This window comes from Podarcis melisellensis (genome assembly GCF_964234715.1).
Source record: "Podarcis melisellensis genome assembly, chromosome: 1".
Taxonomy (NCBI): Eukaryota; Metazoa; Chordata; class Lepidosauria; order Squamata; family Lacertidae; genus Podarcis; species Podarcis melisellensis.
Window position 1 is genome coordinate 109,536,344 of NC_138528.1, and position 18,251 is coordinate 109,554,594.

General features: G+C 41.5%; 1 protein-coding gene across 3 annotated transcripts in view; it reads left to right on the forward strand.

The window, feature by feature from the left end:
- LOC309367103 (uncharacterized protein) overlaps positions 1 to 18,251 on the forward strand; it is a 53,482-nt gene that overhangs the window by 23,552 nt on the left and 11,679 nt on the right. For all 3 annotated transcript variants that reach the window (XM_081906422.1, XM_081906423.1, XM_081906424.1), the window contains 19 exons: positions 39 to 83; positions 1,121 to 1,174; positions 3,129 to 3,197; positions 3,594 to 3,662; positions 5,586 to 5,654; positions 8,838 to 8,906; positions 9,452 to 9,520; positions 9,612 to 9,680; positions 10,358 to 10,426; positions 10,848 to 10,919; positions 11,697 to 11,765; positions 12,518 to 12,589; positions 13,978 to 14,046; positions 14,492 to 14,560; positions 14,681 to 14,749; positions 14,880 to 14,948; positions 15,372 to 15,440; positions 16,451 to 16,519; positions 17,555 to 17,623. In XM_081906422.1, the coding sequence (XP_081762548.1) occupies positions 39 to 83; positions 1,121 to 1,174; positions 3,129 to 3,197; positions 3,594 to 3,662; positions 5,586 to 5,654; positions 8,838 to 8,906; positions 9,452 to 9,520; positions 9,612 to 9,680; positions 10,358 to 10,426; positions 10,848 to 10,919; positions 11,697 to 11,765; positions 12,518 to 12,589; positions 13,978 to 14,046; positions 14,492 to 14,560; positions 14,681 to 14,749; positions 14,880 to 14,948; positions 15,372 to 15,440; positions 16,451 to 16,519; positions 17,555 to 17,623 (1,278 nt within the window). The remainder of the gene's footprint in view (positions 1 to 38; positions 84 to 1,120; positions 1,175 to 3,128; positions 3,198 to 3,593; positions 3,663 to 5,585; positions 5,655 to 8,837; positions 8,907 to 9,451; positions 9,521 to 9,611; positions 9,681 to 10,357; positions 10,427 to 10,847; positions 10,920 to 11,696; positions 11,766 to 12,517; positions 12,590 to 13,977; positions 14,047 to 14,491; positions 14,561 to 14,680; positions 14,750 to 14,879; positions 14,949 to 15,371; positions 15,441 to 16,450; positions 16,520 to 17,554; positions 17,624 to 18,251) is intronic.

Consider the following 18,251-nt stretch of genomic DNA (forward strand, 5'->3'; position numbering starts at 1 on the left):
ATATGGGCTCACATATAATTCCTCTTCTTATCACTCAGGGTCCAGAAGGCCCAGGTGGACCAAGAGGCCTCCGAGGTCTTCAGGTAAATGAACAGAGAGTGGAAGTGCTTTGCTTCAAGACTGTGCTAGCTGCCATCTAAATTGTCCCTCCTCTGAATTATATGTTGGCTGTCAGTCACTGATGCCAACTCCTCATCCCATCACTCTTTGTGTCCCTGGAACTGTGGGCTATCTATATCCAACTGATCATTGCACTCTGCAGGTGAGGACTTCCTGTAGAAACCTCTCATCAAGAAGTCTGTTCTGTACAGTGTAAGAATCAGACCTTTAGTGTGGTGGCATCTGCCCTTTGAAACTATCTCCTGTAGCGTATCAGACCAGTACCATCTCTAGTATTATGTTTTTAAGGCACCTATTGAAAACCTTCCTTTTCCAACAAGGCTTTTAAGTGGAGATTTTTCTGTCTCTCTGTATTGGACTCGAAATAATGTTTTAATTGTTGGTGTTTTCATAGTTAAATCACTTCAGGATGTTTTATGGGATGTGCTTAATAAATGAAATAAATCAGTAACCCATGGTTAACAAGCTGATGAATGACTGACCTTCTTCTGTTTCTTCCTGTATTTAGAGAACTAGTCTCTGTAGTCCTCACATACCTTTAACAAAGGGTTGTGTCACAGAGAAGGGAAAGCCTTTTCACAGCCATTTTCTTTAACCATTAGCCTAATACGGTTAAGGTAGCAATGCCCAAGTCAGGATTCTCCAGCAGGCTGAAAGACCTTTCTTGTGGGTTGCCAGTCTTCTAGTAATGGGTTTTATGAGCTAAAAGCACAACAGACAGAAAGAAACTTACAGATCAGAGCTTCAAATGGAAAAACAAATGCATATGATATAGGTTTTTGAAGGCCATGAAACTAAAGGCAGTGTAATCATTTCCAATGCAAAACGAACCAGGATAAACAGATGATAAGTGAATGTAATAGGCAAATATCACAATTATTTGAACGCTGAATAAACTGTTTTGTGTGGATTGAAGTAAAACAGTCATATTCCTATTTAACGATGCACTCATCCAAGGTCTTTTTTTTTAATAAATAAAAAATGCCTTCCTGTTTAACAGGGTTCCCAAGGACTGCCTGGAGACCAAGGACCTGAAGGAATGCAAGGATCAAAGGCAAGACTCTTAACATTAATTTAATTCTAAACGCTGTGAGAGATTGCTGCTACCTTTCCACTTTTGCTTTCACTCACGTTGGCCCGGTTCATACGTCATATGAAACTGGAAAACCAAAAACTGTTAAAAAGAAACATGGTGCCCTGCAGATGTTGTTGGACTCCAAGTCCTGTCAGCCCCAGCCATCATGACAAATGGTATGGGATGATGGGAACCGTTGGCCAACAACCTATGGAGGTTTCCACACTGGCTGCCCCTGTAAACCATGGCTTGGAAACCAACTGCCTTCCAGGTGTTGTTGGACTCCCAGTTCCCATCAACCTCAGCCACCATGGCCAATGATCAAGGATGATGGGAATTGTAGTCTGGTAACATCTGGAAAGGCCCACAGGCTCTTCATCCCTGAGGAAAATGTTGCTACTATTCAGATATTTCCTCTGCTATGAATTCTATCCATCTTAGCTGTGCTGAAACTGACTTTTCCGGCCGTGTCTGCAAAACCACCAAATGGAACATCTAAGAAGCAAGAATCAACTCCGTTGTCATTCAACAGCGAGATGTCATATGACATTCCACATCACAAAAAAATCCCCTTCAAGGCACTTCAGCCCATTCAGAGCTTTGTATGGCTTTAAGCCGCAGGGAACCATTAAAGTACAGCTCATAAATAACACCTTGTTGAGGCTTTTTATGACACTTGAATTTCTTCTCAAAAGCAAGAGAAAGCTATTTTCCCTCCAGGCCATCTCTCCAACAATGGGACAGTACATGAGTATTAATTAGTAAGAAATAGATCCACACACAACTTCTTTCTTCCACTTTGAGATTATTTTTTGTTACCACGCTGTTCTGTATTCCGTGAGGAAAACAGTCTTCATAGCAATTCAGCTTGCGTTTGGCTTTCATGCCGGTTACTGTGCATGTAGCAACCCAGAAGGTCACATTAGACTCTTTCAAAAGTGCTTTTCTTGAGAATCTCATGGAGAGGGGGATTGATTGTAAAATCCACTTCAAGTTGGGCACATGTGGTTGGGTCAGTTTCCATGTGGGCAATTTCCAGTTTTGCATCTATTACTGTACTTTCATCCCCAATTAAATTTTAGTGTCATATTCTGACATGGCCAGGGTTGGTATGATGGGGGCATCAATCCTCTGCCCCCGAGCCAGATCACCACAAGGGCCCAGATGTCCAGCCGCAACGCCTCCCACCGCGGAAGATGAGCAGTCCTACCCCCAAAAGCACTGCTGTGCATTGATGAAATAGCACACTAAAAAAAAATTGGTGCAATCATATGCTCAGTCACATCAAGACTGCTTTTCTTTTTTCTGGTAGTGTATCACCGGGGCCATGACATTGTTCAAGGGGCAAAAGATGCAAAGGAACTGAAAGCTGCAGCACAGTGGGCACGCTCTGGTTCCAGAATTGATTTTAGAAATTATCCTTGTTAAACTGGAATTCACAAGCAGGGCAAGACAGGGTGGCGCAAACAAATGTTCAATGCAAGAGCACAACAGGGAAAACTCACCCATCTTTTCTACTTCTGCTAATTCCTTCTATGTTTGGATGCGTTTCCCACTCTTGTTTCATTTATTACTCCCACTCCAAGCAATCTGCTAGTTTTATCATGGCAGAAGCATTATGATACATATTGCGAAAGCAGTTCCCCCACAACTTATAAGCATTTAACTTGCGCACATTCAGCTTTACACATGTGGCAAAAAATTAAAAGGGGGTTGAGGTTCCAGGAAAAATTGGCTTTGGCAATCCCATTTAAGACTGAACCCCAATTGGCCACACACAATTTTGGCTTTGGAACTTAACCCCTACATAAGTTGTGGGCTTATTGTACCTTAGTTTAAGGGCAAGAGGGAGGGAGGGAGGAGCAGGTTTTCTTCTCTCTGAAACCCTATCAAAAAGTTTATTTCAGTTCTTTTGTTTTGCAATTTTCTAAAGGGTGAAAGAGGCCTGCCTGGCCCTGCTGGACTGACTGGAGAAACGGGAGTAGGGTTGCCTGGCCCCAAGGTAAAAATGCCAATCATATAGCCTACTGTGCAGAAGGACAGCTGCTGAAATAATATATGGCTGGATTAAAACAAAAACCAAAAAACAACTTAAAATAAGGATAAATGATGTCTTTGTAATACCTGAAAGGTATTCTGGATTCAGTTCAAATACATTCATACCATTAAAAGGGGGGAGGGAACGCACAGAATGGTGTAACTCTCAGTAGTTTATTGGTAATAAAATTTGACATATATAGAGAGACAGAGGGGCAAATGAAGTTATTATTACAGGTATCAGATTTGTTTTACTTCCCTCTAGTCTTCTTAATATCACTGTATTAAATCAAAGAATGCTGCTTCATTTCAGTGTCCATAATTTTGTTCAAGTCCAAAAATAACATATCTTTTTCTGAAGGGTGACATTGGTTTAACAGGAAGACCAGGCCCTGTTGGGCCACCTGGAGTTGGAGAACCAGGTTTACCGGTATGTACTGTACGTGGGGAGATCACACAGGGGGGAAATCCCTTAGTAACAAATAATTGCACCTTTATATGCAAAAATCAGTGCACATAAAAAGAAAGAGTGGCTCTGATCCACTCAAGGTTTGGTTCCTGGTTCTTTACTTTTTTCAGCCTTTCTTATTCAGCTTCTCTTACAAGTTCTTTTCAAAGTAGTTATTGCTTTAATAGAGATGATCTTCAACTCTGTGTTCCAGATCTTTCACCTCGTTCTCTTTCTGATTGCTTTCTTGTTTCTTCTGTGCTCTGTAATCTCACCCCATTGGTGTATCTGGCTTGTGGACATCCTTCTAGTATCCTCTATGTCTTTCTTTGGCTCAGATGGAACGGGAGTGTGATTGTAGAAGAATAAGAGATACCTCTTGGTCTTTTCATTCTTTTATCTGAACAACTGCCAACTCCTGTTCTCGATGTCTCTAAGCTGTGTATCTTTCCTTCCATTTTCCATTTGTGTTTTTGTCTTCCATCTATGGAAACTATGACCACTGTGTTAATTCTGTAATGTCTCTTGACTATGGTGATGCCCTCTGTTGTGGCTTCCTGTCTCCCACCTTCTTCTTCTTGACTTGTTTGTTCTCCTTTTCTATAGCATGTTCATTTTCAGTTCCCTTTTTTGGGGGACGGGGTGTCTACAAATGTTTACTCATCCAGTTTCAGGAGCAGCCAATATGTGGACCTCCAAATACTCCTGGTCTCCTGTTTCCTGCTTGGCAGGCGGTTGGACTCGATGGCCCTTGTGGTCTCTTCCAACTCTATGATTCTATGATTCTAAGTCCCATTACCCTTGATTATTGGCCACACTGACTGAGGCTGATGGGACTTGGACTCCCAACAATATCTAGAGGTCACCACATTGGTAACCTCCAAATTTCTTGTTCACATTTACACATCCACTTACCTGCTTCATTCTGAGATAGTTTCTAACTTGGCGTAGTAAATACAAACATAACTTTAGAAGTGAGAATGAAACATGCTAATTAGCAAAAGGATCCTGGTAGTTCTTCAGTTATACTGGCAGTGCCAGCCGCCCATTTTGTATACCACTTGTGGGGTGGGGGGGTTGTTGTTTACAGTCAACACAGTATATACATTTTATGGAATAAATTTTAAACATTCATCTGCAGGGAAATACTGAGTTTGTTTTAGGAAGGAGGTTCGTCTCAATTTATGCAAAACTATAATATTTCCTACTAGATCAGGCCTACACTCTGGGCGAGTTTCCAGCACCATAGAACATGTGTATGTCATCAGCATCCTCTGCAATGCATCTAGAACAGGGTTTCCCGAACTTGGGTGTCCATCTGTTTTGGGGCTATAACTCCCATCATCCCTAGCTAGCAGGACCAGTGGTCAGGGATGATGGGAATTGTAATCCCAAGACAGCTGGAGACACAAGTTTGGGAAACCCTGCTCTAGGGGTTCTGTCAAACACACACACAATCTCCTCAGCAAACAAGAAAATATGGAAATAATTCCCTAGAATGTGGGCAAACCACTGCATCTGTTTTAAAAGACTTGCTTAACTTTAAGCTTGAGTGAGCCCATAAAGAATCTATTATTAAAGTTGATCTTATACTTGACTGCATTTTCAGGCTATTACAGGGTAAACCTTGCAGGCTCACATGTTTAAGCCTTTTCTTTAATGGTGCCGGGAGCGGGGGGACTCCTAGCATAATCCAGTATAACTTGTTATACCTGGAGTTCATAGCTGTCTGCTGTTTGATGTATCATGAAAAAAAGCTACTTTTGCTTTTCATAAATATAGCATTACTTTAGCAATTTGGGGCAGGTTGAGACTAGGCTCCAAACCACAAAGATGTATGAAGATCCTACTTTGATTGATTTGCTATTGATTTCCAGAATTTTGCTTTCAAAAACATTTTTACAGGGGCCTCAGGGACCGCAAGGTATTCAGGGAGAAAGAGGATCTCCAGGAGAAGGGCTTCCAGGACCAAAGGTACAAAAAGAGTTTTGCTTTAAAAATGCCATGGCATACAAATGACCTTTTAAAGTGTTTGTGCAAGCCCATTTCCAAACTTGGAATTATCAAAATGTACATAGAAATGTGTTGCTTTTCATTGTAACCCAGTCCTCAGAAACTGCATGCTGTGGCGGGAGACCTGTTCAACATCAATAACAACTTTAGCACTTAGGCTGTGGACACATTCCCATTTATTCTGCATTCAGTGCTCTCCCACCACAGTTTTGGGAAGCACATGACATTAGCCACAGTAAGAATCTAAGATTGTACAGTGACATAGGCCATAAAAAGAGCTGTCCCCCTCCATTCAGTCAAGCTGCATCAGCTCTGGGCTTATATTTCTTTTCTTTTCTTTTTTTCAACTGTTTTTATTTGTTTTCATGGTACAGAAGATAATTTTTGAGAAAACAATTGTTACAACAATCTGGACTTATATTTCTTAACCAAGTGGAGGGAGGAAGTTGGATTAAAAGATAGAGTGCAAGCTCCCCACTCCCCAGAACGACCTGATACATGCTCCAAGAAGAGGGTAAGAGGTAAACAAAGCTGTTAAGCATTATGGCAAGACTGGGCAGTCTTCAGACTTGAAGGATCTACTTTGTTTATTACTACAACCTCAAGGTCCACCAATCAGACCTGGGTGCAAAGTAGTGGTTTGGAGTGGAGGCTTTGAGGACATAGAGTTAAGGAACAAGGTGCCTCGGAACACATGTTCAACCCAGGAATTTGTTTTCAGAGCTGAGTCTGGGCTCACAATCTGGCCCTACCCAAATCTAGTCCTGGTTTCCCCTTCAAGGTTTCTTCATCTTCACAGCCTAATTTAGGCAGTGGGAAGAAGCTCCCCCCCTGTTGCTATTGTTCAGACCATAATTCCTATTGATCTGTTTCAAATCACCCTGAGATTCCCCAGTAGATTAGGACCTATCTACCTTTTGCCCACCTGTGGGAAGCTTCCTTTGCATGAGTGCTGTGGTTCCACAGGAATGCTCACATCCCTAATGGTTTTACAGTGGTACCTTGGGTTACAGACGCTTCAGGTTACAGACTCTTCAGGTTACAGACTCCGCTAACCCAGAAATAGTACCTCGGGTTAAGAACTTTGCTTCAGGATGAGAACAGAAATCGCATGACTACGGCGCGGCAGCAGCGGGTGGCCCCATTAGCTAAAGTGGTACCTCAGGTTAAGAACAGTTTCAGGTTAAGAACGGACCTCCGGAACGAATTAAGTACTTAACCCAATGTACCACTGTATTATCATATATTATAGCATCTTTGGTATGTTTTTATTTTTGTCAACTATTTATGACCCATCCTTCACCCCTAAGTCACCAGACAGGGTACACTTGCACATGAAAACCACAAGTAAAGCATATAAAGCCAGAACCAACAATTACTATTTCAAATCAATATGATTAGGAATGCAGCCAGTAGCAGGAAAAAAGAAAAATTCAGCTCATCTCTCTTTATATATAAAGCTGAACACGCCTGTAGAAATCAAACCATTCCTGGGATGATATGAAGCAATTGCTTCCCTGTGAACACACAGCAACACTTCACAACAGCTTAGAGAAGTAAAGAATGCATTAACAAACTGAAACTACAAAGGAGATTTAAACAGGCAGAACAATTGTAATTAACCAATCTGGCATTTAGCCAGAACTCCACTGTTAATAGAACTTAGTTCTTCAGAAAAGCAAGGATGAAATGTCAACAGATATATGTAAGGCTTCTCATACATCTTTGTACATTCAAGTGTTTTCTTATCTAGGCAAATTATAATGTTACATTTCCCATTTTTAAACAAAAATCAAGCCTGTCAAAAGGAAGAACCAAACATTTGGCCTGTTTTCAAGATTGACGGGTACTATTTTAAAACAAGAAGTTTCAAAAAATATATAAGAAATATTAGAAGGAAAGATTATTCCTTGTTGATACTAATCAACAGCCTAATCCGGCTGGGATAATGTGGTTGAGGAAAAAGGGGGTTTCTCCACCCACGTCTCTGGCTACATCAAGAACACAATGTGCAAAGGAATAGGAAGATGGACTCCCCGGTGGTAGATCTCTGTATCCAGTGGCTTGTGTGGTAGATAAGGCATTGGGCTGAATCCTTAGTCTGTTTCCAGGGGTGGGGTGAGTTGGTTCATCACCCCTGTCCTTGAGCAGGTGCAATATCTCACGGTACCCTGGTAAATGGATCTGAGTGGAAGTTTATGTCCTGAAGCCATATGGAGAGTGGACGGGCCTTAGAACTTCCAGTGGTGGCCTGGGGTCGGGGCAGCTCAGTTGACCTGCATCTTGAAGTGGCATGACCCTGTCCAAAACTCCAGCCATCTTGTAGGAGGCTGATACAGAATACACACCCAGCACCTTAAGCCGAAGCCTATCTACATTTGTAATCTATAAAGTTGTGGCTAATTCTCAACTCCAAGATGTTGTTGTCCCAATTAGTTCCACCTGTTCACCGCCTCACCCTTCCGTCCCCAGGGATACATTGCAACACACAATGCTTAACAGAGAGTTGGTACTTTCAGTTTTAGCAGCACTAATCACCTGTCTGAGACCTTTTAACTCTTCTCTCCTATGGAGGTTGTCAAAGCGGGAGAAAATTCAGGCTCCTCCCCTCCCTAGGCAGGTGATAGTGCTGTTGGCCATCTGTCGTTTTAAATTACTGGAAACCACCCTGGTTTCACACAAAAATGATGAGTCTAAGCACCTTAAATAAATAACAATATTTTCCACTGTAAGAGAGGATAACATTGCCAAAAAGTGTGCAATAGGTGAATCATGATATTTACGTAGATGAATCATGTACATTAAGAAAGCCATGTTTGTTATATGGCAAACGCTGAATTCTTCCCATCAATATGGAGAATTCAGGACCGGAACATAAACATTTGAAATGGAAAGAAGTTAAATCATTTTATTCATCTCTTTGTAATTACTTTCAAATTCAACAGTGATCTCATCAGGTGGGCGGGGAACTCTCTTTGATGCACAAGAGAAAATCAACTTCAAGCACTGCCTTTTGCATTCTCAGTATTTTTGAATTATATCCTTACATTGCCAGCAATCAGTCCATTTGTACTAAACAGAACTTTAAGGAGAAAGCACAGATCACATTTTCTAACCTCTATGCAATTTTGTCTTTCTATACAGGGAGATCGTGGCTTTGATGGTCCAAAGGGACCCCGAGGCCAACCAGGCATTGGCATAAAGGGTGAAAAGGTGAGCAGTAAATATGCCAGGGGATTTGCAAAGTCTAAATGACCTGTGACTGATACTAGTCACAAAGAGTGTAATGAAGCAAAATAAAGAATTTGCTTTTTCAATGGCGATTGAACAATACTGTAGTTTCTCAGATAGATTTATGCCCAATAAACTACCCAAAGCCCATTTTAACATCTCTTCATAGTAAAGTGTGAGATGAAATAAGAAGGGTTTCATTCTGTGGGAAAGTTAAGTTCTGGGGTACAAAAAGAAAAGAAGACTGTACACGTTCCTTACTGTGCCGGAGACAGCATCTATAAAAGGCTGGCATTTAATGCATCCTAAGAAAATATAGCATACATTTGTCAACGTCTCTGTACTGAGACTATGCCAATGGCTTCGAGGGAGCTGGTCCAAATTGTACCCAGTGAATATTTACATCACAATCCTATATGTGTCTATTATAACTACAGTAAGTTTCAATTAGTTCAGTGGGACTTACTCCTGGGTATCGGATTGCAGCCTATGTAACTTGTATTAAGTAACAATGCTTTGTTTATAAGGGTGAATTTGGCCCACCTGGTTTGCCTGGGCCTATTGGATTACCTGGTGTTGGACTTCAAGGAGAGAAGGTGAGTTTGGGTGCTTGCAGGTATTTAAAAATTGCTTAAGCCTTGCTTAGAAACTCTTTCTCCAAGATTCATTTTCTGACATCTTCTCTAGGGAGTAGAAGGCCCCAAAGGACCACCAGGGCCAAGAGGGCCACCTGGACAGGGATTGCCCGGACCAAAGGTGAGCCAAGTCAGTGTTGGGTTTAATTCTGTGATTGGTCTGCATGACAGCAGACTTTGATTGGCTGGAGACTTTAGTCAGCTGGGAGCTGGCTGTGACGAGCAAGACAGTTGAAATTTGAGAAGTTGAAGGAAAAAGTAGCTCTGAAGGAGTCTCCCCCTGTGTTTTATTTATCCTTCTATCATGTATTATTGAGTGTTACCAGTTTCTTTTTGTACCAGGGTCCATATGCTTTATTTCAGTCACTCTGCTGACAACCAGAACTGCAGCTGCTTGATTTTTAAATAACTATGTGGGATTTTGGCAGAAATCCCCACCAAGCAAACTTCTCGCATGTGGGCAGTGTAATCAACAACAAATGTGGTTGGGAGTGGAGTTTGGGCATAACAAGAAACCACAGTAACTTGAAAACTGAAGTGAAAGCCTCTGATTTCCCTCTTCTCAGCCATGCTGGGCTCATGCACATAAAACCAAGCCATAGCTTAGTGTGATATGGAAACCCTGCCAAGGTGTTCAGGATTTTATTTTTATCATTTCAATTTTACCAAGTATATAGTGGTTTAAATGGTGCTGCTCTCTACTGATGTACTCCCATCGTCTCTCTCTGAAGACGGAATAAGCTGAGCAGATGTTCTTTATGTTGCTCAAGCATTTCAAATCATTTTGTTTTGTTTAAGGGTGATCAAGGTTTACCAGGAGAAACCGGAGCTCCAGGAGAAAGAGGTCTTGGAGAACCTGGAGCAAAGGTAAAGTAGCATTCTAAAAGCTGTATATTAAAACTGTATAAAGCTGCATTATAATAAGGTATTTAATTATTTTTGCATTGCATAAGTAGCCCTGTGTATTTAAATTCAAGGACTTAATTCTATTGTATATTTAGGAGAACTGAGTACCAGGGAGAACAGAAACAGGAGAGAGAGAGGGAAAGGGTTTCAACAGCTACTGGTTCACGATGGCTATATATTGCCTCAAATATCAGAGGCAACGTAGATCATTTGCTGGGAACTGCAAGTGAGGAGAATGCTGCTGTGCTTGTGTCTTACTTGAGAGCTTCCAAGAGGCATCTGTTGGCCACTGAGAAAGCAAAATACTGGACTAGATGGGCTTAGGTCTGATTCAGTTGGGCTCTATTTGTGTTCTTAACTTTCCATTTCTCATTGACATTAGGGGGAACCAGGTTCTTCAGGACTAGCAGGTCTACCTGGCCTGCCAGGAGAAGATGGAGCACCAGGTCAAAAGGTTTGCTTATTTTATTGGAGCATGTCTGTTTCTAAAATTAAAAGAATTGCTGTAAATGCCATTTGGCAAATCTAGGCTGGTTTCATCTATAGCCAAGGGATTAGTTCTGTGTGATGTGATGTGTTGGACACACTCACATGATAACACCTAGAGATAGGGATGGAAGGATCTGCCAATTTCAGTTCTCTCGGTTCCTCATTTCCCCCCAATTTTAAATTCCCTTGTCCAGATTCCTGCAGCAATTTGAAATTATTTTTTTCAAAAGTCCTCAGCATTTAATGTGAATCTCTCCTAATAGACACATTTTTATGCAGTTTTGCAAAACACTCAAATTTTTGCAAGCAATTTTCTTCATATAAATAATTATGGTATGCTAGTTTTACTAACATATACATTCTCCTAATAATATGCAGAGTTGCTGCTGTTGTCCTGCTTTTGTTGCGCTGTGGTGCAAAAGTGCCCCTCCTGACAGCAAAAATGTGGTAACACTGGGGAAGCATCAAAGAACAACAGATAAAATGGAATGATATTTGGATGGCCCAGTATAAATTCACTGCTAATTCTCTATTATTGCATGAATGACACATTACAGAATACACCTGCAAAAACACACACACACACACAAACACACAAGTCTGAAGGGGCCTTTAATGAGTCCTTGGTGAAGGGGAGAATTCCAAACAGGGACTTCTTGATTCCCAGAGCAATATTTTAGCTGCTGAATTGCACCAATATATACAACGATATGCTACCGCATTATTATTTTTTCTTTTGCAGGGAGAACCAGGATTACCTGGCCCCCGTGGTCCAGAAGGTGCTCCTGGAATTGGAATACAGGGTGAAAAGGCAAGAAGTTATTTATAATTGGTCATGGAATTGTTGTTGTTGTTGTTGTTGTTTAGTCGTTTAGTCGTGTCCGACTCTTCGTGACCCCATGGACCAGAGAACGCCAGGCACCTCTGTCCTCTACTGCCTCCCGCAGTTTGGTCAGACTCATGCTGGTAGCCTCGAAAACACTATCCAACCATCTCGTCCTCTGTCGCCCCCTTCTCCTTGTGCCCTCCATCTTTCCCAACATCAGGGTCTCTTCCAGGGAGTCTTCTCTTCTCATGAGGTGGCCAAAGTACTGGAGCCTCAGCTTCAGGATCTGTCCTTCCAGTGAGCACTCAGGGTTGATTTCCTTCAGTATGGAGAGGTTTGATCTTCTTGCAGTCCATGGGACTCTCAAGAGTCTCCTCCAGCACCATAATTCAAAAGCATCAATTCTTCGGCGATCAGCCTTCTTTATGGTCCAGCTCTCACTTCCATACATCACTACTGGGAAAACCATAGCTTGAACTATACGAACCTTTGTTGGCAAGGTGATGTCTCTACTTCTCAAGATGCTGTCTAGGCCTGTCATTGCCCTTCTCCCAAGAAGCAGGCGTCTTTTAATTTCGTGGCTGCTGTCACCATCTGCAGTGATCATTGAGCCCAAGAAAGTAAAATCTCTCACTACCTCCATTTCTTCCCCTTATATTTATGTGTGCTTTTTATTACCTTCTCTGAGAAAGTTAAAGTAGCTTTTGTATAAAGTAGCTTTTTCAACTTTTTCCTAGGGTGATCAAGGTCAAAGAGGTATACGTGGATTATCAGGACCAACTGGAGTGCCAGGACCTGCAGGGGCTAAAGTATTATTATTATTATTATTATTATTATTATTATTATTATTATTATTTTATTTTATTACCACGTCTGGTGTCAGAGGTTGGTGTGGTGGAGCAGTTGCCAAGGGAGGAAAGGCAACAGCCCCTCCAGAAGTCCTTTTTATTATGCATTTGTGATTATTTGTGCTCATGAAATTACCTGGATGGCAATACACGATGCCATTTTCAGTACTGTTTGCTACTGCAAATGTTTTGTGGTGCTTCCTTTTTTTATCAGTACTTGTCCCATAGTTTTCTTTTTAAAAAAAAACTTTTTATTGGGGGTTTTGTGTTACAAAGCAAACAGGTAAACGGGGGGTGGTACATCTATTTTCTCCACTTTCAATTCATGGTCTTTCTCACAGTTCATTTACGTTTGGTGAGAGACATTTTTTTTCATAGACATCTTGCAGTTAGGGGAGAAAGATGGGGATATTGGTCTTTCGCTCTTTTGCCTGTTCTTAGTGTAGCGGGTGGAGGGGGTGTCAGCATCACATGGGTAGGTTCTTTGTTTATATATTTATTTATTTTCATTGAGATTGTGAGAGGTTAGGGGTTCCCGAGCTTGGTTGGTTCTGTTTAGTTGATTGCGGTGTGGCTGATTTGTGTGAGGGAGGCGGGCTAGGTTGTTGGCTCAGGTGAGCCATATTGATTTTTATGCTGTTGGAGGGGATGGGTCATTGTTCTGTTTTGCTGTGTATGTAATAAAGGGGAACCACACTGGGGTGAAGGCAAAAATGCAAAAATGCCCCACAAGAGAGCAACAGTGGTGTGACTTGGAGAAGTGTTGGTGAACAGCGGATTAAGTGGGTGTGTGGTGTGTGGATGGTTCAGTATAAATCCGCCATTAATGCAGGATTATTGTGCCAATAAGGGAAGCTTCAGAATAGACTCACTAAAATAACCCACCTATCTAGAAAAGCCCACAGTGAAAACACAGCCCTCACTAAACCAAGGGCTCATCCTGAATTCATTTTATGTGGCATTTCAAGGCATAGGTCTGCTCTTTAAAGCTCTGTCCGTGACTGATTCCCACCCCCACCCCCCCAACCGCCCTGGCGCTTCCACTGGGAAAACTCGCTCTTTACCGCTGAATTGAACTAATGGCAATCTGCGGAAAACCTGATTTGTTGTTTGTTCTGATTGGCGTTAAAGAGTGGGTTTTCCTGGGGAAAGTAACAGGAGGGAGGTGAGAGCTCTTGGATACAGAGCTTTAAAGCTCAGACCTGCGTCAAGAATGTGCAGGGCAAAACAAGTAAGGGTGGATGAGCCCTTAGGAGTGAGGATTTGAAAAAAGCTTCACATCTCAATGATCTTTTATTAATTTTGTTTTGTTCCTTTACAAAGTCATTGTTGTTGTTTTATAATGGTAGGGTGAACCCGGTACACCTGGGCGTCTTGGAATGCCAGGTCTCCCTGGACGAGCCATTATGGGACCAAAGGTAACAGCCTCATTTCTGTTGCTTCATAATGTTCAGTCTGGACATAGTAATGAGCCTAGTGACGGTTGCAATTACAACAGCCCTTGAATCCAAGATATTACTGAGCGCCAAGTATGGCAAGATTTCTACCTGAAAAGCAATGTCGGGTCATAACCATTGCAAAATCTGAATGAACGTGCACATGTCTGTGTATGCACTGAAAAAAAGCCAATCAGAGCTGGCCAAAAGAAAGACCTTCTCCACATCATAGAATTAATATGTGTTCACGAGCATCACCTGTGCATGAGTTGTAATCCATTTCATATGGGAATTTTGTGACATTTGTAACAGCCCTTAAATAAAGGCCGATTCATTTTTTAAAAGGATAGTACATAATATTCAAAATTCACTTCTCTAGTTGCATATGTATGTTTTTGGTTATATATGTGGGTTTTTTTAATTGAAGGGTGATCTTGGATTACCAGGACCTCCTGGCCCAGTTGGAGAACAGGGAATAGGGATTCCAGGGGCTAAGGTAATGACCAAATTGTTATACTCATTTAAATTTTAAAAACAAATTAAAAAATAGAAAATAAACATCTAGCAACTAATAACTGCTGAAAAATGTGAATATGTTCTCCTTTTTTGCAAATAGGGCGATCGTGGACATCCAGGACCACCGGGACCATTTGGACCAAAGGGAGATGGGTACCCTGGCCCACCTGTAAGCAAATACAATTTTGACAAACTACTTGTGGACATTTTTCAATAATGTGTGCCGCTATATTGGGGAATATGGGACATTTGTCATTGCAAAGCAGTTAATAGTTAACCAATTTACTTTCTGATTTCAGGGTCTTCCGGGTCTTCCGGGAGCTCCAGGAGATCAAGGCCCTGAAGGGATTGGGTTACCTGGACCAAAGGTAAAATCTGGTAATTTAAAGTAAAATTATAAAATTATTGTTTCCCGATTAGGCTGTAAGGCTTCTTAACAGGAGTTTGGTTTATTCTATTAAAAATGATTGTAGTGTTTTTATCTAATACTGTTGGAAAATGTATATTACAGTTCTTAGCTAAATATTACTGCCCTGATATATAAACTTCACATTTCCATATATCTCTATCATCTATCTATCTATCTATCTATCTATCTATCTATCTATCTATCATCTATCAACCTTTCCCTCTGTGGTGTCTCTTAAACTTTGAATTTTTTATTCTGCTTAATTTGTTCTCCTTAATGATTCCTTCCCACATTGATTGCTTAGCACGATAGAAGTAATAATACGGATGAAAAAGTACAACTGGGTATTGGGGAAAATTTATAATATATATATATATTTTAGGGTGATCCCGGTATTAGAGGACCAGCTGGTCTCCCAGGGCCAGCAGGAGAAGGCCTACCAGGGCCTAAAGTAAGTTATAATTACTTCTCAAATTAAAACGTATCTTTTCAGGAATAATTATTGCTGTCTCCTTTCCCTATCTCTCTGCAGCTGTGATAATCTTTGCATTAATTTAGGAATAAATAATAAATAACAGGCATTGACAGAGACAAAAAGTTAATCCAAAGTCCTAATTAAATTAATTTGCTGATTTAAATCATCATCATCATCATCATCATCATCATCACAGGTCAAAGTCAATAGTTTACAAACCACATCATCCATTGACCATTTAGAGTAACTTGGGATATGTGATGTATGGATTGTCGTTTAAGACAACGATAAAACATATTTATTTGGAAATAAGTACCACTAAAATCAAGTGACATCACTTTGCAGAGACATAATCTTGCCAACAAAGGTCCGTATAGTTAAAGCTATGGTTTTCCCAGTAGTGATGTATGGAAGTGAGAGCTGGACCATAAAGAACGCTAATCGCCGAAGAATTGATGCTTCTGAATAATGGTGTTGGAGGAGACTCTTGAGAGTCCCATGGACTGCAGGAAGATCAAACCTATCCATTCTTAAGGAAATCAGCCCTGAGTGCTCACTGGAAGGACAGATGCTGAAGCTGAGGCTCCAGTACTTTGGCCACCTCATGAGAAGAGAAGACTCCCTGGAAAAGACCCTGATGTTGGGAAAGATGGAGGACACAAGGGGAAGGGGACAACAGAGGACGAGATGGTTGGACAGTGTTCTTGAAGCTACCAGCAGGAGTTTGACCAAACTGCGGGAGGCAGGGGAAGACAGAAATGTCCATGGGGTCACGAACTAAACGACTAAACAACAACAAAATCAAGTGATGCTTCTTAGCAGATATGTGGTTAGGATTAACCTGTAACATACACTGGCTGCCAGCCATGGACTCTCAAGAACCCACTTGTATCTCATAAACATATTAAGTAGAAGTGACATGAAATGTGGCAATGATTATCACATTTTGCAGGCATATAAGGATGCTATGCTGTTTCTCTATTCAGGGCAATGTTGGACGACAAGGACCACCTGGAGCCTTGGGACCTCCAGGTGAAGGTATCCAAGGACCAAAGGTATTAACATTACTTGCATTCAGTTTTACATGCAATTTGGGTTGGGCTCAGTTTTTGGCAATTTAGAGATGTTAAAAACTTTGTTACGGGTTGATATAGATTGGAAAGACAAACCAGACCAAAAGCATTTGCCAAGAAGGTTGTCATTAATCAAGTCTGAAAATCAGAGGTTTGAAGACAATCAGATACCATCATACTGTAGTTCCAACCACAAATGATGGTGGCATCTTTCCCATGACCCACTGGGCAGCCTTTGGTTTTCAGGGGGAGTATGATTGCAAAGCTGAAGCTAAAAGGAATTTGTGGAAGGGGACCACCAGGAGTGGAGCTTCTGGCTTAATTTGACCCAATTTGGCGCAGCTCAGATACAGAAAAGGTTTGACAGATTGATATCTCTTTCTCTGTTCTGTGGGACTGGGGTGCATGGTGGTGGAGCGATTTGTCTGGTTAGTTCTGATAATGAATGAGAAGACTCTATCATGCCAAATACCGGTAGTTATGCAGACCCCTGAGCGGTCAGCATCCAGAATCTTACACAGACAAGTGACATTCAGCTTCCTGAGATTTAGGGGTGAGGAACCAGTAATTTAATGGTGGGGAACCTGTGGACCTTCATCATCTCTGATCTTTGGTCATGGAAGATGGAGCAGATGGGTCCTGGGTATCCAACAACATATTGAAGGCCACAAGGTGCTGTAGCACTTTGCCACTACCTACTCCATTGGTTTTCGGCTGGTGGGTTGCTGCTGACTACTGAGTCATGATCCAAAGTGGGTCACAACATCTGCTCAAAAACATACATAGTGATGAAAATATTAATATGTGGCACCAAGAAGAACATATGCAGAATTCAGTCTGTGTGAAGTGCTACATTTGCTGGAATGTCTTTCAGTGTAAGCTTATTTATGAACAGACAGCTCAAATAAAAAACCTTTCCCTTGTTTATTTATTTTTTACTTTTAATCAAATTTGTGTAACCAATGAAGGTTGATTTAGGGTAGACAATAAATGTCAATGATTCTGCCTTGCCTTCAGGGTGAGCAAGGAATTCAAGGAATGCCAGGACCCCGTGGGGCTCCTGGAGAAGGGCTTCTTGGACCCAAGGTATGGTATCAAAATCTAAAAACAGGTTTCTACCTGTTACCCAGTTTAGCTGTTTGAAGTCACTCATAATCTATTTAAAACAAAAAAAAGCAGTGGAATTAATGTTATGGGCATTTTGAAATATATAGTATGGGAAGATTAGACAATTTTAAATCAAGGGGATTAAATATACTCATTAATGGCTATGGGTCATGATGATTACTTACTACCTCTTAGGTAAAAGGGTAAAGGACCCCTGGATGGTTAAGTCCAGTCAAAGGCAACTATGGGGTTGCGGCGCCCATCTTGCTTCAGGCTGAGGGAGCTGGCGTTTGTCCACAGACAGCTTTCTAGGTCATATGGCCAGCATGAATAAACCGCTTCTGGCGCAACGAAACACCATGATGGAAGCCAGAGTGCATGGAAACACTGTTTACCTTCCTGCTGCAGCGGTATCTAATTATCTACTTGCACTGGTGTGCTTTCAAACTGCTAGGTTGGCAGAAGCAGGGACAGAGCAACGGGAGCTCACCCCAACCTTCCAATCAACAAGCCCAAGAGGCTCAGTGGTTTATACCACAGTGCCACCCGCTCTAATATCAGGGGCAGTATGTCTCTGAACCCCTGTTGCTGGTGATCACAAGCAAAA